We start from the raw sequence: 22,529 nt of genomic DNA on the forward strand, positions 1-22,529 counted from the left end.
ATCTCAGCACCAATTGACTCTGGCTACCTGCTTGATCTGCCACATCTGTCTCTTCTGCAGGTGAAGAGGTGCTGTCTGCAGACTGGAAAGTGGTGGTGGTGGTGGTGTGTTCACTTGTGCCAGGTACAGGGCTGGGGGTCTCCGAAGGGGGTGCTGAAGCGGCTGGGGCACTTGGTTGCTGTGGAGTTCGGGGCGTCCTGCAAGAGACAGAGAGGTAAGAGATCCAGCAGGCAAAATGCAAGAACTGTGTCAAGATCATACACTCATCCACACACACACAGGCAATCTGTGACTTACTAGCTGGGCTTGGACATGATACCGCTTTCCCATTTCAATTCTCATTTTATAGATGTAGAAAACCAAATGGTGCATCCTTAAAAAAAAAATCAACTAGGAACAACAGATTGCCATCAGATGCACGTAACACATTCTGCACATCAGTGGCTGAAGAAAAGACTAAGAGGAAACTAACAGCTTACATACTACCATAAGCCTGTGGGGAGAGCTAGAAAATGCAAGTTTATGCAACAAGAGAAGTCAAAAGTTGAGGCCTGTATAAATAATCTGGTTCATCATCCTAATAATATCAGAATACACATTATACATCTATTACTAGCAATGTTTATACCCTGCCCTCTTAGTCAAAAAGGCTCTCAGATTGGAAAACAGAAATCGTCCCTGACCTCAGGCTCACCATCTAAAAGACATGCTGCCAGAGGAAAAAGGAATGGAAGGGAGGGAAAAGCAAGCTCAAGCACAAATTCTTCAAATCATAGCCAAGGTCAGTGGTGATTCCACTTCTACTTAAGCTGCACAATCTATTCTGCTATTGCTACTCGCGGAAAAGGGGCAACATCCCCAATCCTTGGCTCTCATTTAGTCAGCCTTCTGGCTTTGTAGGAAGCTGAACTCTTGAAGCTAATCCAACACTCTTAAGACTTTCCCTTTCCTGTGGAATTCAAGCAGTCTCACCGTTGCGGGGAGACTTTAGAAGACATCTGAAGGCAGCCCTGTTTAAGGAAGTTTTATATATCTGATGTTTTATTCTGTTTTTAATCTGTTGGCAGCCGCCCAGAGTGGCTGGGGAAACCTAGCTGGATGGGAGGGGTATAAATAAATTTATTATTATTATTATTGGAGAGAGAGAACATCCAAGTAGGAAATGAAGTTAGGGTAGTTCAGGGGCAGATGAGCGGAACCTCTGGCCTTCGAGATGTTGCTGAACTACAATCCCCATCACCCCAGTCCATATGCCCATGCTAGTTGGGATTATGGGAATTGTAGTTCAGCAACATCTGCAGGGCCAAACTAGGCTTGTTCTAGTTTGTGACCACCAAAAGCCACCCACGCACCAGGACACACAACCAGCCTGTTGACCTCTAAAAACAGTAACTGCTCCAATTCCAAACAACGCCCCCCTACTTTAAGGAAACGAAGGCTTGTCTCAAGGCAGTTCAGTTGCAGAATCAAGACCTGCTGCAGCAAAACGTTGTTGGGGAGCAGGGAGAGAACCAGGGAGATTACCCGATCGTTGCCAACACAGTGAGATACTGGTTGATCTGCAGCATGGCAGCGTCAAGGAGTGTGTGGATGTTCTGCAGGCACTGGAGACGGGCTTCCAAATGCTGCCGCTCATGGCCTTCCATGGCCCGCAGCTCTTCCTCTGTCAGCCCAGCAAACCCAGATGGTGGTACCGGCATCGGAGGGAAACCTTTAGGAGAAGAAAGAACACTGTGCGTATGAGACAAGACGCAGAGGGAAAGAGAGAGAGATCAGCAGGACAAGGAGCTAGTCCCTAGAGCACACAGACTGCTAATACCATTCAGATCATCTGTGAAAATGATGGTCGGTGTCCAATGTTATGCCCATTCATTTCAATAGGTCTTCTCTGAGTGGGACCAATGTTGAATACAACCAGGGCTTATCTTTTTCACCAGCCAGAACTCAATTCCGGCACCATTCCCATTGTAACAGAACAAGGGAGGTGTTCATGGTGAGTTCCGGCACTGGACTCAACCCTTATTCATGGCACCACACCCTACACAGGATGCCAGGTTAATGACCAGAAAACAGACATTTTTTGCCATTGCCGCAGCACCACCACCACTTCCCTCTGCCACAATGGAATCAGAATCAGGACAGACCAAGCAAGGTATTTCTTCCTGTGGAAAACCCTGTGGCTGCCTCCATCAAGTGCTTCGGACACCTTGTGGAGACTTTTATTTTTACCCAGGCTTTCCCTGATCCGATAGATCGATAGATACCACGAAGGTTTTTATTCATTTTCATCTTTAAACTGTTTAACATGATGGTACTGAGATATATCTTTGTTTCCATTAGAGAATACGACATGCAACAATTACATAAATATATATAAAAACAAAACGACAAACAGACAAATGTTTCTTAATATGGTAACAAAATTGTGCCAACGTGTATATACCAATATTATTAAGATTACAGTTACTGCTCGGATCCTGTTATTACTAGATTTTCTGTCCTCGTGCTTTTCTACTGGTTTTTATTCTGCATTTCTGTATAGCACTTAACAAGCATTTTAAATTAAATTTAAATTTAACAATTACCCAAAATCCCACTGATATAAGCAAAAAGCAAGGCTAATGTTGTGGCACACAGAAGCAGCCACTGATACGGCCTGCCTCCTCTGCCCAGCCAGGCTACCATCCACAGAGATACACACACACACGAGGAGGGTCTGTGTTTAGGTTTCTGAGACTCACCAAAGAGAGGTGGGAACGGCATCCCCATCCAAGGCGGAGGGAAGGCAAAACCAGGCACCGTCCCTGCAGGGGCCGCGGTGTCCGATCCGGATGCTGAATCGCCACTGGGCCTCGAGGCGCCTGCTGGGGAAGACGGCAACGTAAACCTCATGGTTGCCCCACAAGCTTAAAGCAAGTTCACACAAGTCTATTCCTCTTCCTGGACTGCACTCAGTGGGAGCCAACATACTTGACTCAGGGAGCCCAAGGAGCACAGTTCAAGGGATGCTCCCTATAGCAGGGACAAGGAACAGGGGATGCCTCACCTGACGTCTGTGTTCCTGAGGTGGAGGGAGTGGCTGCTGAAGCGTTGTCTGCATTGTTGGGGGGCTGGACGCCAGGCACTGGAGGGAAGGGGCCCATGGGCGGCCACAGAGGGAACATCCCTGGAGGGAAAGGGGGCAGGATGCCTTGGGGAACTGCAGGAAATAATAATAAGAGAGAGTTAAACTCAGAAAGATTAGGAGCCACCATGAAAAAGGAACACAAAGGGTCTTTCACAACCCTGGTTGTGGGAGCTACAGTGCTGAGCTCCCCACATTACAGCGGCACCTGGGGGAACCCCAGAGCACCACCTGTTTTCTGATGTCCCTCAGGGGTCACTTGGTGCCAGGAGTGCACTGGGGTTAATTCCTGAGAAATGACTCGCCCAGCAACTCAGACTTACAGTTTGGCGGCTGAGGGATCAGTGGAGTCTGCTGCTGCTGCGGCGGCTGCTGCCCTCCCTCCTGTTGCTCAGGGGGCGCCTGCGACTGAGTGGGGAGGGAGGCTCGGAGGACGTCCATCCGGCACGTGGGACAGGTCTGCTGGCGCTGGAACCAGGACCGCAGGCAGCTGTGGAAAGGGAGAGGCAAGGTGGTTGGAGCGAGCAGCTGGGCCGCAACTACTGGCTTGGCACTCTACCTGCTGAAAGCTCTCCTTTGGGCAGGTCCAAGCTGCACCCTCCAATCAAGAGGAAGCGCAGGAGGGGGAAAGCATCAAATAATACAAAAAATCTAACAATGCGATTTTTAAAAAGAGGTCCCAGCTACAAGGACCATAAGCTGCTTTCTGTGCCCCTGATCAGGGGTGGAGGGTTCATTCAACAGGCCTGGTTGCTCTATTACCCTAAGATACAGCACACAATGAATGGAGCAGGCAGACATCAGCCACTGACTTATTCAATGCACTCCCCAGAATACCACTGGCAAGCATTCCCCCATCCTCCTCCAGCAGAACGGCAAGGGTTCCCCCGCTGATGCTATCCTGTGCCCTCAAGGCTCAGCGCCAACAAGGTCAGGCCCTCTTCACTTGTCTACCTACTGTGCTCGGGACCCTGGACAGTGACTACCAGTCCTAGGCTTAACAGTACCAGCTGAACTGCATTGGTGCTGCATAAAACTCATCTCCTACATTCAAGCTTCTTAAGTACAGTATCAGCCAGGCTCCTACCTGGTGTGGAATATGTGGTTGCAAGGCAGGCGTTTTGCACCCATTACCATCTCCTCCCGGCAGATAATGCACACGTTGTCCATGGCCTGCAGTTCTTCTGGAGTGGCATCGGGGTACCTGGGGAGGAGGAAAAGGGTTGCAGAAGATCATGGACCTTTTTCCCTGCCTTTCGCAAGGTCCAGTTTATGGAGTTTTATTTAAGCCTCCGGCAAAACATGAAAGCTCTGCCCTCCCCCCTCACCTCAGCAACCCAAACTTGGAAAGGAGAACCACTTTCTACAGCCCTCACCCCCTTCCCAGTGAATACTCACAGGGTGTTCATGTTGCGAATAGCTCGGCGGGACATGATTGCATCTGTCACAGCTTTCTTGAACTGCCTGGATGGACATACACGAGAATCAAGTCTACCGCTGATTTGAAAAGTCTTACCAAAACATCTTAAGAGAATACTGGGCAGGACACCCTTGGGTTAACATCTTGCCTAGTTACTGAAAACCTGTGAGTCTGACTCCTGATTCTGTCTAAGATAGCTGTTCTGAATGTTATGGCTCTGAAACCTTTCCCGTGGGCTTCTCTTCTCCTGCTTCATTTGCTGATGCTGCTCCCTTATCCTCCTAGTCCCTATTCTTTAATGTAATTAAGCCAAAACACATGCAGACTGAAACCACTGCGTGTTCTCTCCCTACCTGCCTCCATCTCCACCCCCTTCCTCTTTTTACTGTTTACTGTTTACTGTTTACCTCTCTTTACTGTTTCCCTGTATCAGTTTCAGCCACATGGGGCACAGGTCTGTCAAACCTGCTCAATATAAAATGCCACGTACATAGACTGCACTATAAAAATCATAACCTAGCAGTAATAAACTACAGGTGGTTTGGGAACACACCAGCAAACAAGTGCTTTTGTTTTAATAAAATTCAGCCTTGCTTTAGCTGTTCCAGGTGCATATGATGCTGTACTCAAGAGAAACAAGCATCTTCCCCGGCTGATGAGAAAGGCGAGTGTCAGGGTTTCTGGGAGAGAGGAGGAGATGACAGAGGAGACGGAGAGCGAGTGGGAGGAGGGGCAGAAGGATGAGGAAGAAGATGACGGAATTCTGAGGGAATCCACGAGTCTGAGCAGCGAGTCAGAGGATTCTCAAAAGGGGGTTACCTTAATCAAGCAAAGGGGAGGAGAAGGGAGAAGCGGAGAGGAGCCCAGTGGAAGACAGAGGAAGCAAGAGACGTCTCAGCCGGAACGGAGTAAAGGGGGTGGAGTCGTCAGCCTCTCGGAGGGAGCAGGATTAGGAGAGAACAGAGAGAGGGGGTTGGAGCAGGGTGTTCAGCCGGAAAGGGTGGAGAGCAGAGCAGGGGGTGGTGTAGCGGTCGAAAGAAAGGTCAGCAGCAACGTACGCGCGCCAAGTTCAAACGTAGAGGCGCGCGGAAGTGGAGAGAGCTCAGGGGAGGAGCCCGGCCCTAAAGCCAGAAAGAGGGGGGAAGAGGCGGCAGAGGATTCAGCCTCAGGCGAGTCACGGAGAGAGGGAACCCAGGGGGGCAGGAAGACCCTGCGGAAAAGAAAGGAGAGGAAGAGGTGGTCTAGAGCCAGGCTATTAAGTTGGTGCGGAAGAGGGGAGGAGTCAGAGGGGACTTCAGCGGTCTAACGTGACAGACGTACGGCCACAATGCTGAACTGTATGAGAAGCAGGAATCTTCAATAAACTTCTCCTGTAAATAAACTGCAACGGAGTGAGGTCTCTTGTGAGCTGGGACCCATCCTGGGTGGCCGTGACAGTAAGTCCCCTCTCTGAAAGCAAAAATTTTTTTTTTGCGAAGCTCACGAACGGGAGCAGCCATGAGCGCTGAGGAGCAGCTGGTTGCACTGCGGGATCAGGTTACCGCTCTCACATCGGCAGTCATTGCTTCGCAGAAGAAGAATGACGACTTGGAGAAGACGTGCCAGGATTTGCAGGCAAGGTGGGAACACGCGGACAGGGCGGGGGCCCCAGGATCCAGAGCGGAGGGCATTGCGCTTGGACGAAGGGGGGGTGCCCTAGTTCCGCATTTTAATGGCAACTTGCAAGACTATCCCAATTTCAGAGCGGACGTTGTATATGCACTGCACTTACTCCGTCACGATTTTAAAGATGAGGAGGAGAGAGTGGGGTTCATTGTTTCGCACCTGCATGGGGAGGCCAGGGCTTGGCTACGCAATTTGTGGCGCGAAGATGGACCGGCCCGTCGCGATTCAACTGCGTTCATCAAAGCGATGGATTCTTGTTTTCAATCCTCTGTGGATGTGGACATTGCGCGCCGTCAAATGCACGGGCTGAGGCAGGGGAAAGCGACTGTGCGCCAATACCACTCTAAATTTTTTGCATTGCTCACCGCCTTAGATTGGCCAAAGGACAGTAAACCGGTCAGAGATCTTTTTTGGGAGGGATTGAGCCCCCCCATCAAGGATGAGATCGCTAGGGGGGACAGACCCCAGACCCTAGAAGACGTGGTGCAACGGGCTTTAGCTCTTGGAATTCGACATGAGGCGCGTCCGTGGCACGAGGAGGACGGGCCCCAAGCGCGTGCGCAAGCAAGGACTCTCCCTTTTGTGCACAGGGACTTCAGCCGTGCGCACCCCTCGCCAATGGGGAAGGACAGAGAGGAGCCAATGGAGATTGGTGGTGCTAGGGCTCAGAAGCCATCCCAGAGCCCTGTCCCTGGTGCAGCCAAAGCGAAGCCTCCTAGAGGAACCAGGAAGTGTTACATCTGTGACAGTGCGCACCACATGGCGAAAGAGTGCCCCCAGAGGCTCCAGAAGCACACTGCAGCGCTGGCAACTGTAACAGCAGAGGTGCAACCAGGGGAGCAGCTTCAGGGAAACGACAGTGCCTGGCTGGAAGCAGAGCTACTGGGGCTCAGCCGGGCGGATCTGTAGACAAGCCCCCAGCATCACTGCAGAGCGTGGACCCTTTGCCTCCCAAACCGGCAGTTCTGCTCACAGCAACACTCCAGTTGCCTGATGGGAGACTCCTCGAGGTTCCAATAACGATCGATTCGGGAAGCAACGCCGACTTCATGGGACTGCAGTTCGTTAAGCAGCACAACATGGCGCTCCTGCCTGCAACGACGCCTCTGAACGTGGTCACGGTGGACGGCAGGAAGTTGCTGGGGGGGCAAGTGGTGCAGCAAACCCCTCCCATGATGATGCAGATTGGCAACCATCGAGAGCTTATTAGTTTCAATGTCACCCACTTATCGGACACACCCATCGTGTTAGGCATGAGTTGGCTGGAGAGGCACAGTCCCGCGGTTGCGTGGTACCAGAGGCAGATCAACTTTTGTTCATCGTATTGTGCTCAGCATTGCTTTCAGACCGATCAGGGAGGAGAAGCTGAGCAGCCATTGCATCTGGGTATGGTGCAAACAGTGCCTCACAAGTACCAGGAATTCTTGGAGGTTTTCTGTGAGAAGGAAGCTGACAAGTTGCCGCCTCATAGACCTTACGACTGCGCGATTGATTTAGTGCCAGGGGCGCAATTGCCTGCTGCCAAGCTGTACTCCATGTCGGAGGACGAAATGCAAGAGCTTCGGGAGTTCATAGACCATAACCTCAAGCGAGGTTTCATCCAGGAATCTAAAGCAGCGGGAGGCAGCCCTGTTTTCTTTGTGAAGAAGAAGGACACGCCCCAAAAAAGGCTTATAGTGGATTACAGGTTCATCAACAGCTTGACTAAGCCCAAAGCTTTCCCCATGCCCAAGATTGACGACCTTTTAGCGACCGTCAGGAGGGGCAAGATTTTCACCAAGCTGGACCTACGTGGAGCTTACAATCTCATCCGCATCCGGAAAGGGGATGAGTGGAAGACCGCCATGTTCACCCCTCTGGGCACATACGAATACAGAGTCATGCCTTTCGGCCTCCAAAATGGCAGCCACGTTTTTCAAGCATTTATGCACCACGTGCTAGCAGGTCTCCTCTACAAGAAGTGTGTCTGCTTTCTCGACGATATCCTGATTTTCTCGGAATCGCCGGAGGATCACGATAAGGACGTGAGGGAGGTCCTGCAGAGGCTGAAGGAACACAGGCTGTACGCCAAGTTGGAAAAGTGCCAGTTTGATGTCAGAGAGGTTGATTTCCTTGGCTACAAGTTGTCCGACGAGGGACTGGCCATGGACAGGGCTAAGGTTCAAGCGCTGTTGGACTGGAAAAGCCCTCGAAATCGGAAAGAGGTCCAGAGGTTCATCGGCTTTGCCAATTTTTACCGCAAGTTTATTAAAGGTTTTGCGAACGCGACGGCGGCGATCACTGACACCCTCAGTTCCAAGAAGAAGAAGTTCGTCTGGACCGAACAAGCGGAGCGGTCCTTCCGGACGCTTAAAGGTCTTTTCGCCTCCGAAGAGCAGCTGCTCCACGTGAATCCCGGCAGACCCATGCGGGTAGAGACCGATGCGTCAGATAGAGCGGTTGGGGCCGTTCTTTTGCAAGAGGATTCACAAGGCAACTGGCGACCGGGTGCGTTCTACTCCCGGAAGCTCAGCAAGACGGAGCGCAATTATACCATATGGGACAGGGAGTTGTTGGCCATTCATGCAGCTTTCAAAGCGTGGCGACACTTCTTGATAGGAGCCAAGCACACGGTGCAGGTCCGCACGGATCACAAGAACTTAGAGTATTGGCGGACGGCTAAGTTGCAGACCCAGCGACACATGCGCTGGGCGGAGTTCTTTGCGGATTTCGACTTCAAAATAGAATACATCCCAGGAGACTCCAATGTTATTGCAGACGCGCTGTCCCGAAAGCCGCAATACTGGGAGGAAGCAGCTCCAATCGCAGCAAAGCACATTTTCGCACCGCAGGCGTGGACGTGCGCTACCATCGCAGTCGACCTGGACGCGGTGCGACGCGCGTTGCAAAGGGATCAGTTTGCACAGTCTAAGATGGAGGAGCTACGCGGAGGGTCGCGACACACCGATGAGTTTCAATTACAGGATGGACTTTTGACTCGTAAGGGTGCCCTTTACGTGCCCACCGACGATCTTCGAGCCAAGGTTCTGCAACAGTTGCATGACGCCCCTAGTGCAGGCCATTTCGGCAAAGAGAAGACGATGGAGTTGGTGGCTAGAGACTTTTGGTGGCCCCAGATGAGAGGAGAGGTGGCGGACTACGTCGCCAGGTGTGATATCTGCCAGAGGTCCAAACCGGTGCACCAGAAGCAGGCGGGATTGCTAGAACCGCTGGAGACACCGCAGCAACCGTGGGAGAGGGTAGCGTTGGACTTTGTTACAGACCTGCCCAGCTCCAGAGGTAAGACGGCGGTGTTAGTGGTGGTGGACTTGTTCACCAAGATGGCGCACTTCATCCCTTGTGCCAAGGTGGCGACGGCAGAACAGACCGCAAAGCTCTTCATCGATCACGTCTTCAGAGTGCATGGACTTCCGCAGTCCGTCTTGTCCGACAGGGGGCGCCAGTTTGTTTCCACTTTCTGGCGAAAGCTTCTGGGCATCTTGCACGTCAAAATCAACCTGACATCGGCGAGGCATCCACAAACCAACGGTCAAGCGGAGAGGGTCAACGCGATCATGCAGCAGTACCTGCGGTGCTACGCCAACCAGCGACCTGCGGCGTGGGTGGACTATCTGCCGATGGCTGAATTCGCCTACAACAACACGAAACACGCTTCCACCGGGGTGACGCCTTTCTTCGCGAACAATGGCCGTCATCCCAGAACCTTCCCGAGATTTGCGGCACCAGGAGGGGGGGGGCCTCAAGATGCCGACCAGTTTGCAGCGGAGTTGCAAGAGGTGCACGAGGAGCTGCGGAGACATTTGGAGCTGGCAAAACAGGCGTATAAGGTGCAGGCCGATAAGCACAGGAGGGCGGGAGAGGACATCCAGGTTGGGGACTGGGTGTGGTTAGCAGCCCACGCGATGCCGGCCAGGTCATTGGCCAAGAAGAAGTTAGGACACAGGCAGCTAGGGCCATATCTAGTTGAGGCTAAGATCAATCCGGTGGCTTTTCGTCTAGCCCTTCCGGAAGGTTCCAGGGTGCACCCGGTCTTTCATAGGTCGGTGCTCACTCCCTACAAAACCCCACACAGGTTTCAAGAGTCAGGAGCACCCCCAGAGCCACGTAGGAGGGCGCCTGAGAGGGGGGAATCGCCAAGACCAGGACCTCTTAACGAGGTCACAGAGATACTGGACTCGAGATGGGGGGAGGAGGGAGTTGAATACTTTCTCGCCAGGGAGGGCACACCAGCCGCTGCTAATAGTTGGGTGCCAGGCTACGAGTTAGACGAACCCCTTTTGAAAGAAGAGTTCCATGCACTTTTCCCACATAGACCCATGCCAGCTGAGTACTTTGATGACTGGCTTTTCACACCCACATTGTCAGATAGCACGTTCAGGGGTTTCTCTTCCCCCGAGGAAAGAACACCAGAATCAAGCCCGCCCAGGGGATCGTGCTCGGGGGTGGACACGGAAACCCCTTATTGGTGGGAGGAGCAGCCAGAGGAGGAATGGCGTAAGAGGTGGCTGATAGGTCCTTGGCGGGCAGCACCGGAGGAAGTAGCGATGGAAGCAGAGACTGAGAAGCATTTGGGGGAAGAACCCGACTTCGAATACGCGTACACAGAACTGCCAGCAGAGAACATTGACGTAGACGACCTGTATCCTGAGCCTACCCCCGAAGAGCCGCAGTTTCCACAACCGGTCCCCGGCGAGCGGGAGGGGGGAAGGGGGGGCTTCGAGGGGGGGATGGATGTCAGGGTTTCTGGGAGAGAGGAGGAGATGACAGAGGAGACGGAGAGCGAGTGGGAGGAGGGGCAGAAGGATGAGGAAGAAGATGACGGAATTCTGAGGGAATCCACGAGTCTGAGCAGCGAGTCAGAGGATTCTCAAAAGGGGGTTACCTTAATCAAGCAAAGGGGAGGAGAAGGGAGAAGCGGAGAGGAGCCCAGTGGAAGACAGAGGAAGCAAGAGACGTCTCAGCCGGAACGGAGTAAAGGGGGTGGAGTCGTCAGCCTCTCGGAGGGAGCAGGATTAGGAGAGAACAGAGAGAGGGGGTTGGAGCAGGGTGTTCAGCCGGAAAGGGTGGAGAGCAGAGCAGGGGGTGGTGTAGCGGTCGAAAGAAAGGTCAGCAGCAACGTACGCGCGCCAAGTTCAAACGTAGAGGCGCGCGGAAGTGGAGAGAGCTCAGGGGAGGAGCCCGGCCCTAAAGCCAGAAAGAGGGGGGAAGAGGCGGCAGAGGATTCAGCCTCAGGCGAGTCACGGAGAGAGGGAACCCAGGGGGGCAGGAAGACCCTGCGGAAAAGAAAGGAGAGGAAGAGGTGGTCTAGAGCCAGGCTATTAAGTTGGTGCGGAAGAGGGGAGGAGTCAGAGGGGACTTCAGCGGTCTAACGTGACAGACGTACGGCCACAATGCTGAACTGTATGAGAAGCAGGAATCTTCAATAAACTTCTCCTGTAAATAAACTGCAACGGAGTGAGGTCTCTTGTGAGCTGGGACCCATCCTGGGTGGCCGTGACAGCGAGTTTCTTGATGTTGGTTTATTCTCTAAATATTTTTTTAAGCCAGTGTGGTGTAGTTAGAGTGTGGGACTAGGACCTGGGAAATCAGGGCTCAAGCCATCTTCTTGGTTGTGAAGCTCGCTGAGTGACCTTGGGGCCAGTTGTTGCCTCCGAGGTCTAACCCCATGTGACATGGGGAGTGGGGGGGGATTGATGTCTGCTACCTTGAGCTCTTTGGAGAAAAGGTGGGATATGAAAGAGGCAAAAAGCACTAGCAAGTGATCTAAGGGCACCATCCTCATTGCTTCCACAGATGCGACAGACAGTAAGCATGAACGTTATCTCTCTTCAAACGGCATTGGCCCAAAGTGCCTCTCCTCTCCCAAGACTCTGGCTATTTTCAAGCCAGAGGACTTATTTCCTACACATGTGGATCCCTACAAGCAGACTGACACATGCATTTGCAAGCCCGCGCATACGACGATGCCAACCACATCTCACCTCATAGCCAGGTACATGGGTCGGATGGCAAACAGCGGGAAGGTATGCACTTTGATCATGATGGTCATGAAGGCCATGTACAAGAGGACCTTGATAAATCCTGCAGAAGAGGAGGCGGAGGAAGAAAGTGGGGGTCAAGACAGCACGTAAACCTTCACGTTGCCAAGAGGCAAAATCTTTCCCAGCAACCAAACCACAGATGCTCCGTGTCCTTTTCTCACCAGGGAATTGGCTCAGCTGTCACAAATCAACCCCCCCCCCAATAAAAAAAATTGGCTTGATTTCTCCATGAGGAGTTGCCACTAGGCCCAAGAGAAGGCAGACCTTTAAAGCCCTACATGCCCTCGGCCCTAAAAGAGCGTCTCCACTCAGCATTGCTCAGCCAGGACACTGAGGTCCAGTTCTGAGGGCCTTCTAGAAGTTTCTTCACTGAGTGAAGGAAGCTACAGGGAACAAGAAGAGGGCCTTCTTGGTAGTGGCGCCCACCCTGTGGAACACCCTCCCATGAGATGTCAAACAGATAACCAATTATACGACCTTCTGTAGACATCGGAAGGCAGCCCTGAAAGCAGTTTTTAATGTTTGATATTTTATTATTTGATATTTAATTTTATTGATTTTTTTATATTTTACTGGAAGCCAACCAGAGTGGCTACAGCATACAAATAATAAAATTATCACTACTACTTTTATGGCTGGCATGTGCAGGGAGGCTGCTTTGTGCCCACCCGGCCAAGCCCCACCAAGGACTGTCACGGGGCAGAAAAAAAAACTCCAAGGTAGGAGCCCATTGTCTGCTTTCTTCGGCCAGGAGGCCCCTGTTACAAGGAAGTCACTTTATATTTGATCGTTCATTCATTCATTGATCATTTTATTTGTATGCCGCCTTTCTATAGTTAAAACAGTGCTCAAGGCGGCTTACAACATGACAAGATTTACATAATCAGACCCTGGGGCTCACCAGGGTCTCAGGCAGGGGCCGCTCCCATCCCTGTCTGGGGGCTCCTGCATGAAAAGCAGGTGTTCTGCCACTGACCCACAGGCCTTCCCCCATCACCTGTGAAGAGCTCTGTATAGAGCATGTAGACGGCCTTGTTGTCCCAAGGGTTCTCGCTCTGGAGGTCGATGGAGTGCAGGATGTATTTGATGAAGATGGTGAGCACCATCGTCATGAGGATAGCATACTGTGGGAAAGGAGCAGCGAGAGAGAGAGGACCAAGTCAACTGACAGAACGAGGCATCGGTTGGCAAACATCTCCCTAATCCTGCCGTCGCTTCCCAGAGAAAACCAAAGCAGCTCATGGATCAGAAGTCCTCTTTCCTGCTCCCACCAGACATCAATGCTTCAAGGTTCAATCTGCCCTGAGGGCAACATGGGGGCAGCCATATCAAGCCAGGCACACCATATCCAAAGCTGGCAGTGCCAAGGAACTCACATCAAGCCATTAAGTTAAACCAACAAGCAACAATTCCAACCTACGACACGTACCTCACCCTTCCTGCAGTTCTTTGTTTCTGGCTATGGGGATTAACTGGGATGCATTCATGAAACAACAGCCTTCCATGAGACTTTGGTGAAGCAATAAAAATGCTAGCACATTTGCAAACCTAAGCAGGGTCCAGTGTGGTTTCAAATTGGATGGGGGACCACATGTTGAGATTCCTGCATTGCAGGGGGTTGGACTAGATGGCCTCAGGGTCCCTTCCAACTCTACAGTTCTATGATTGTATGATTCTCTCTGAAAGGATGGGCAGCGTCAGGGGTGACAAATACCTTCCTATGCTTTCAGCATAGTATAAGACTCAACACAGCAGGCAACAGCCAAAGTATCAGCATGAAGAGGATCTACAATGCATCCCCTCCAGTACTGGCTGATGTCCCTTGGGACTGGCAGGGAGCCCAAGAGGAGCTGGAGTCAGAGCTGCTGACAGGTTGGGGCAACTCATTCTAGCTGTGTCCCAGTCCTCCTCATCCCCACCTGAGTTCTGCAAGGGCAACTCTAGGACTAAGGAGGAGGAATCCAACAGGCAGGGCCACTCCCTGGACTGGCTGTAAGCAGGAAAGCAAGCAGGTGGGAGGTGGCTTAGGTTTGTGGGATGCTGCCCCATGGGAATAATGGACCAGCTTCCACAGATCCCCCACAAACTGACACAGTTCTATTTGGATTCCAGCAAAACTCCTTGCTTTGAATTTTAAATTCCTACTGATTTAGAAATTACCTCCTTAAAAGCAATCTAAATCACTGTCTGTTTTCTTGTTTTTAATCTAAATTAAGTCTGTCTTTACTCCAGCTCTAAAAACAGTCCTTCGCTCAGAATGTATACAGTGGCAGCTGGTGTACGGCAAGTGTGTCACACCCATGAACATACACATCTCCATGACTGTAGATTCTTTCGTCTTCTTAAACTCACAGAACTGTAGAGTTGGATTAAAAGTCTCATGCTCTACTAACTGAGCTATCCCAGCTTAGTTCTTCACACTAGGCTATTGAACAAGAGCTGCTCTATTGACTTGCATGGAGAAAAGGAGTTTCTGAATTGCTGAAACCTATGGCTACATCTCCCCACCCCACCCAGTGCTCTGCTTCCCAGGGTCATTCACAGCTGCTGGTCTGCTCTCCTCTTTGCAATCTGTAGTCTGTGTCATCAAAGGCTGTCAGAAACCTCTGCTAGCTACTGTGAGCAATGACTTCCATGCAAAGCGCAAAGCACACTCCAATCACCTCAAAGCCAAAGACCAGCTGGACGGAGGCTCCCCGTGTGAGGATGCTGTGGTAGGCATGGCTGACAAACAGGAAATCCAGAATGCCCAGGAGCAGCATCAGAGCTAAAAAGAGGAAGAGAGAGAAAGAGTTATTTGCCATTTCTAGAAGGCTAGCCAGATTAGCCTGTTGCATCAAAAAACCCCACACGGTCTTGTGACACCTAAAGGAAAGGACTAGCACAAATGTACTACGGCATAAGCTTTCTGAAATGGTGATATTCGGAAGCCAGTAGGAGAACATTCAACCTGCTAGGACACGCTGATATTGACCTCATGGTGGCCCACCCTTGAAAACAAACTTTGAAGGGAAACTCTGGTGTCAAGCAGCTGAAATGTAGTTTACCAAAAAGTTTGGTTCATCAGATGCTGAATAGAGAAATGGTTTCCTGACCCACTGTGGGTGTTGAATTACTCAGCTGTGCTAAGCCCCTGCTTGTTTCAGCACCAACTGCTGTGCTTGCAAATGGTCACAGTCTTTTATTTTATTTCATTTTATTTTATTTTTTGGCAGGCACCTCAGCTTTAATTGAAGCACCACAGACTGTACTTCTTGTACTTTGCTGCCATTTATCTCCAACATTTACAAAAGCCTGCCAAAGGGGATTACGCTTCACAGCATCCTAAGAGAAAACCCCAAGGCATTCCCAACAGAAGAGCAGTTACAGCAGAAGTCAGCCCTGAACTCCAGGAATCTCATCACAGCAATAACCAGCTGTGCACCAACGGCTCCAGCACAGGCATGGGGACACCTGTGACCTTCCAGACAGTGTTGGACTACAATTTCCATCATCCCTGGCCCCTGACCATGCTGGCTGTGGCTGAAGGGAGATGGCAGTCCCTCAACATCTGGAAGGCTTCAGGTTCCCCAAGCCCTTCTCCAGCAGCTCAAGCGTTCTTTGTTGGCTCCCTTGTTCTTCACTTATTTGCTTAAGGTATTTATATATACCGCTTAATCATTTGCATTTCAGCTTGAGCACGCTGAGACAATGGGAAGTCTCACAGACAGTGGCCACGTAGGGCTTTGTGTCAGAGCACCCAAGTGAGCTATATGCAAATGCCAGTATGAAATAACATTTCCTGCAGTCCCTGCATGCAAATGTCATCTGGAGTTGTCCTCCTTAACCAACTGCCTCCTTTGCAGAGCCCCCAAAAGGAAGTGCTTAAAGCTGTGCCGAATGCCAACCCGCCTCACCCTCCACACCACAAAGCGTCTGACGGGGAAGCTCCTTTTACTCAGGCTCCCCTTCCGCCATCCTCCCTACTAATTATTCCACCCCTGCACAAAGCCACAAAGCCTTACAAGCAGACCGGCTGCTGCTCTGCCTGCAGAAGTGGTGTGAAGCATTTTTAGCAAAGCCTTCACCGGGGCTAAGTTTTAGTCGAGGCTCAGCTGAGGAAGAGGGCCCATGCCAGCGGCTCAACCCTATTCTCATCAGGCCTAAGGGTCTAACAGTTGGGAAATGCTCATCCCGCCAAACTCTTGGCAGAGCACATGAAGGAGCACAGGAGTTTTCTTAGGCAAGAACTCCTGTTTCAGCTCAGCAAATCAGCTACAACCTCCACATCCCGCTGCCGCCTTAAGGTACTTCACCTTAAGAATTTAGATTCTTTCTTTTTAAGCATACCTATTTGACTGCCTGGACCTGTCTAATTTGCATTTTAACTGTTTTGGGCGTTTTTTGTGCAAACTGCCCTGTTTATTGAACATTATAAAAGCATCTAAAAATAAAACCAAATAGATGAATAAAACACCAGGGATGACTTCCCATTTCTGAATGCAAGCCCTGAACTACGCTGTCTGGTTTGTACAAATTTGCCTGTTTGGAAGTCCTGGAGATATCCGCAGCTGGTCAGCCTTAAATCCCTATGCCTGCTTCCCACCAATTCCCAGATCCAGCACAAACTTTCTACCCTTCTCTCGCAGAGCTTGCTATGGCCTCGCTCCCCGCCAGTTATTTCCCTCCTCTTCTATTCCAATGGTTCGCCACCAACTTCCCCCTCCAAAGGCCTGTTGCTCCCTGAAACAACCCCGCCCTCTCTTGTTGCCCCTCCTGCCTGGCATGGCCTCACAAAACACCTCAGGGCAATATGCTCCCCTCTTTAATGGAAGAAAACCACATCTTTTCCCAGGGTGCTTTTGGAACGCACCCCTACCCCACCCCAAAACAAATTGGAACTAAGCCAAATCACACACAATGGAAATGCCATATTCTTCCTCTGAAGTAATTGCATATTCATTCCTCTCTCTCTTCCTCAGGAAGCTGGATCGTCGACCAATCCTACACTTGCACTCAGCACAGGTGGGTGGGCAACAACCTTTGCCGTAAGCAAGAGAGTGGGGTAGATTTGGGGCAGCTGCAGGTATGTCCCTCTTTCATTGAGAAAGGACTGGAAGCAGCAGGGCAGTGGAAGAGGAAAGCCTTGAAAGGAAGGCAGGTACTTACAGACAATGCGAAAATGGAAGAGCCAGGAAATGTTTGGGCTCCTCTCCATCTAGAGAGACAGGGGAGAAAAGAGCAAGATTAAGTGGTCTTATCACCCAAGATAAACAGCAACTTTTATTGACTGGCCAAACTCATGTATGCCTCTATATCGAACATGTGCTTTGCCGACACATCTTGGCACTCCAATCTGAGCATGGCTGTTCTGCATTCTGGGCAAACGTCCAGAGTTCACAAGGATCCCTATAGAAAAGAAATGTCTGAAGGTGGATGCACTTAAAGTAGAAATGGGGAACTTGTGGTCCTCCAGATCTTGTTGGGACTGCACCTGTCATCAACTGCACCTGACATAGCCAACAGTCAGGGATGTTGAGACTAACAGCATCTGGAGGGCCAAAGGTTCCCCACCCCTGACTTAAAACTAGTGTTGGAATCTTACAAATCCCCCCCAATCCCCGCTCAAGACTGGTGGTTAGCAAGAGATTCTAGTGCCAAGAATCCAATGCAGTTTAATAACCCTGCTACTAACATAGCTTGGCCTGGGTTGGTGTGTGAGGCTGATGGGAAAGAAAAAGCCACCATTTTGCCCAACTTTGGAAACCTCTGTGCAGAGTTACTTTGATAGGCGTCACACATTTGCAACAGCTGCTCATCCTTTCACCCTTACTGCGTCACATGCCATGCTAAGCCATGATTCACAAGCTTTGCCAACCTGGTGACCTCCAGAAGTTTTGGACTACAACTCCCATCAACCCAGCCGGCATACATCCAAATCACCTGGAAAGCACCAGGTGGAGCTAGGCTGACTTAGTGTGTGGCATGCACCAGCAGGAACAAGGTACAGCAAGCCTTGAGTTGACGTGCTCCTCTCTTCCCCTCTCCTTTTCGGATTCAGAGGTAACGCAAGCCTTTTGGCCTCCACCATTGCCTGGCATGAACTGAGAAGTGGTTCACCAACCCTAGTGGTAGGTAAGCTGATAAGCTTCTCAGAAATCCTAGTCCAGAGGGTGGGGACAAAAGACTGGGGCCTTCTTTGCAGTAGCCCCATTTTTAAAGGAATGCTCTCCCCAAGGAGGTCCCCCTGGCACCCAATTTTAGCACTGTTTTGGCACCAGGCAAATAGGTGATCCGCCCCCACTCCTAGGCATTTTGAGCAGCTCCAATGATATGATTGTACTCTTAAATTTGATTTAACATAATGTTTATGTGATTTTATTATTGTATTTTTACTTTGATCGAAAAATACTTTGAGATGTACAAGGGTAATATACCTAAAACTATCAAAGCCCCAGGTGTTCCTAGGAATGCCCATCAGCCTTGATTTTGAGCCACCATACAAGAACCACCAAACTGGGCCGCTGCTTGAACTGTTCAGGAAACAGTTTTATTTCTCCCACCGCCACCGTGCGTCTGAGCGGCAAGAACCGTTTCTGCCCACCCTACCCCTTCCTCCAGGTGGTGCACCCTGGGGCCACCATACTCACAAAGTCCACACGGTCCTCAGCCAGCCAGTGGAAGCACTTGAGGAAAAGGAGGAGAGTGAAGAGGGCCACAAAACGGGGGCTGAAGTCATCCCTGAAGACTGTGAAGGCAAGGCAGGTCTCGGTCACTGCATACCATGACCGCTCAAGCAGATGCTGTGTGAGAGAGATTGATTTAAGGAGCTCTCTCTAATCCTGGGCCCATCTGTTCCCCACAAATGCAGTCGTCTCCAGAAGAAGCACCCTCCTTGCTATGCTTCCAAAGTAAAAGTGGGAACCCTCAGGCCCAGAAACATCCCCCTGGGGCCTCTCTTCCAATTGTCCCGAGGTCACACCCTTCAGCAGCCTGCTCTATGTCCTCCTCAAGTGTTTTTGCCGCACTGAAAAATGCTCTTGAATTGTGATAACATATCTTGCTTGCCTGGATGCCTGCCATTTTGGGGGTGAAACCCAACACTGCTGCAACTGTAGAATTGAGATTGTGTCTCTCTGACCGTTTATTTTATATTTTATCTGCTTTTATAAATTGGTTTTTATTTTAGTGTAACCCACCCTGGGATTGCATGATGATGGGCGGGCTAGAAATTCCCTTATAAAAAGGGCTTTTTACCTTTGGTCGCTCCTTCCACTAGTATGTGGCCGCCAGAAGGCTGCTAATGAGGGGATGCAGCCCTCGGGCTGAGAAAGGTTCCCCAGCTAGGCTTACTGACAGCTCTGACACCCGCAGATCTGTAGTTAAACATCACATGTAGAAATCTAGCCAGCTGGCAGAGAAGCCAGCAGCCTGGGAAAAGATCTGAAATTCTCCAGTTCCATGTGAACAAAATGGTGTTTCTAGGCCTTCCGGCTACCAAAATGTACAAAGGCTCAGGAATTAAAGATCTATCATTCAGAACGTTTGATTGCAATGTAACTGAACATCTCATCTCTCTCCTCATTGTACTCAAAAATCCTCTCTGCTGTGCCACTACAGCCAAAACTTCAAGGAACTCAGGACACATTAGCTGGTAAAGAAATGCAAGTTATTTACAACTTAACTCTAGGAAATGATGCCAAAATCCTTCCCCGCAAGCTTACAGCACCCTTTAGAGATTATTGATACAGATCCCCCATTGTGAGCCAAACCTATTTTCTCCTCTGTGATCACAGGATGATGCCGATTGAGCAAAGGAGACTGCGGAGTTTCTGGCTCTTACTTTAAGCATTTCATGTGTGCCCTCCCACAAGGTCCACAACAACCATGCACCCAACAGGGCTCACCTCCATTTCCGCTGCTCGGAGCTGTCCAAAAAACACTTTGCCCATGAATTTGCCTAACAGGAACACCAGGACAAAAGCTTGAATGTACAGCACCTGACATAGCAAGGAGGAGAGAAAAAATTGCAGAGTGGGAAATCATTTTTAGGAAATATCCCTGTGCAGGCCAAAGGAAACATAAAGGTGTCATTCATTGCTGCCCACAATCATCCCCTCAGAAGCTAACAGGATAGACAATGTTGCTGAGCTCCATGGTGGGGGAATATCTTTTGATCTCTTTCTGGTTCCTCAGCATCTCCTCCTAATCTGCCAAACCAAATATTCTATGCCTTTGCTGGACTTCAAGAGCTGCTTACATACAATCAAAACAAGACAGTCCCTACCCACAAGCTTACAATCTAAATAAAAACTGCACATAATGGAAAAGGGACAAACTGCATATCAAACTGCTCTCCTCACCACAAAGTTTCTCCTAATGTTCAACCATAATCTACCCCTTTATAGCTTAAGCCCCTTTGAGCTAGTCCTGCATTTACTGAGCAGCAGAGAACAAGGCAGCATTCACATGGCGCAATAACCTTGGGCTGTTGTGCACTACCTCAACTGCTAGCACAAAGAAAGAAAAACAAACAGAGGCCACTCCTAAGCTTGGCTTCCCGTGCCACGCAAACTCAGGACTGTTGCTTGTGGCTCCTTAAAGATCCAGGATTGCTAGCTAGACTTGAACTATGGTTCATGTTATTTAGGTCCTTTTTGAAATTATTTTCTGGGTTCTGGTGCACTGCACAGAGGGAGCAAGTTCACATATTATATGGCCCAAAGTTTGGTTTCAGAAAGCCACGATGATCATATGCCAGAGGCCCAGGGTTTGAAGAGATGCTGGCTAAGCATCCTTGAATGCACTGATTATTCCTCCCACTTTACAAACTTCAAAGATTAAACTCAGCAATGGTATCTGGAGTGTGCTTTTATGTCTTCTCCGCCTTCTCTCCTGGGGCTGAACATATCCAGTTCATTCCACTTTTCCTCAAAGGACCTTTCCTTCTTCAAATGGAGACCCTTTAAAGCCACAGCCATGTGATCAAACCTGATATTATGCCCACCTCCCTGCAGCAATTGGGGTAGGCAGACTCACCGCCATGCTGGGACTGGACTTTGTCAGGTACACCACCGTCGGGTAGAACTGGTGCTTAAGATAATAGGCGTGCGCCACCACTGCAGAGGTCAAGGCCAGGCTGGCAGCCATCATGATGGCTGTTCGGAACATCTCCCCAGCCCAGCGCCCAGCAGCCTGTGTAAGAGGAGAAAAAAAGTGGTTGAAGACAAAAGATTGGGCCATTGGCTTGCCTTGGCTTGTGAATAAGGCAAAACAGGACAAGCCACCAAATTTGCATCGTAACGGCCTGGCGCATCCATGTTGCTATTCTCAGATGACTTATGAGAAATGCTGTTACTGTGCCCAAACCCTCTGCTGACACATACTACACTAGGGCTGGCAAGAGCTGCCTCATGACAACTGGACAGAAACACTTTTATACAGTCATACCTCGGGTTACAGCCGCTTCAGGTTGCGATTTTTCGGGTTGCGGAGCACCCACAGACGTGTGTTGCGAACGTGAATCCTGCATGGATCACGTTTGCAACCCAAGCGTCCACTGTATAGGAAAGAGTCACCAATTAGCAACATGGGCATGAGGTTGGCTAGCTGGCTTATAAAATGCTTTCCATACTTGGAACACATGTGGATGAATGTGCAAGGCTGGAATTAAACTCTTAACTTTGACAGCAGGAAAACCCCACCCTGAAGGTAACAGGGTTAAGTGAGTTGTGGATTTTGCTTCTACTACCGATTCAAACCCACTAATACGCAGAGCACAGGAACATCAATCTCCTCTCCCCAAAACCAAGCCATGCACCCCACTGTCTCCTCCAACTTCTATGACTTTAACAAACACTGCCCAGATGCTTCCTATCTTGGAAGCCATGAGGGTTGGAAACCTGGTTTTGCTACAGAAAAATAAAAATAGATCAGGGATGAGGAAACCCAACAAGCATGGGCCAATGGTCAGAGGCAGTGGGAGCTGCAGTCCAACACCACCTGGAGGACTACAAGCAGGAGAATCCCTGCTTTACATGCTGAATTCTGTGTCCCATTATAGTCTCCACCTGCGTGAGATTATGCTAACCAGGAAATGTGGCAGTTGTGAAGTGGGGCTGAAACAAATTTTGCAGGCTCAAAACTGACATGGCATACACTGTAATGTAGCAGCTTAGTTACAAGGGCTTTGGTGTACTTGTGGAGAAGATTATTTGCTGATTAAACGGTTACTTGCCAAAGAGTCCAACTGATACTTCCAGCAGCAGAGCCTGGAATATAACTGGGCAACCAAACTTGA

General features: G+C 50.2%; 1 protein-coding gene across 6 annotated transcripts in view; it reads right to left on the minus strand.

Annotated features, from left to right (window-relative positions):
• Window positions 1-22,529, minus strand: part of SYVN1 (synoviolin 1) — a 34,276-nt gene that overhangs the window by 6,035 nt on the left and 5,712 nt on the right. For 3 of the 6 annotated variants that reach the window (XM_081891525.1, XM_081891523.1, XM_081891524.1), the window contains exons 2-15: window positions 21,269-21,424; window positions 20,137-20,229; window positions 18,880-19,032; window positions 17,399-17,447; window positions 14,914-15,017; window positions 13,248-13,374; window positions 12,191-12,290; window positions 4,523-4,588; window positions 4,212-4,328; window positions 3,448-3,614; window positions 3,047-3,199; window positions 2,742-2,864; window positions 1,525-1,711; window positions 28-197 (exon numbers count right to left, since the gene is read on the minus strand). In XM_081891525.1, coding sequence (XP_081747651.1) covers window positions 28-197; window positions 1,525-1,711; window positions 2,742-2,864; window positions 3,047-3,199; window positions 3,448-3,614; window positions 4,212-4,328; window positions 4,523-4,588; window positions 12,191-12,290; window positions 13,248-13,374; window positions 14,914-15,017; window positions 17,399-17,447; window positions 18,880-19,032; window positions 20,137-20,229; window positions 21,269-21,400 — 1,741 coding nt within the window. In that variant the 5' untranslated portion in view covers window positions 21,401-21,424. Of the gene's footprint in view, window positions 1-18; window positions 198-1,524; window positions 1,712-2,741; window positions 2,865-3,046; window positions 3,200-3,447; window positions 3,615-4,211; window positions 4,329-4,522; window positions 4,589-12,190; window positions 12,291-13,247; window positions 13,375-14,913; window positions 15,018-17,398; window positions 17,448-18,879; window positions 19,033-20,136; window positions 20,230-21,268; window positions 21,425-22,529 lie in introns of all 6 variants that reach the window. The other 3 variants (XM_081891526.1, XM_081891528.1, XM_081891527.1) reach the window with 2 other exon arrangements.

Source organism: Podarcis melisellensis (assembly GCF_964234715.1).
Source record: "Podarcis melisellensis genome assembly, chromosome: 16".
NCBI classification, from domain to species: domain Eukaryota; kingdom Metazoa; phylum Chordata; class Lepidosauria; order Squamata; family Lacertidae; genus Podarcis; species Podarcis melisellensis.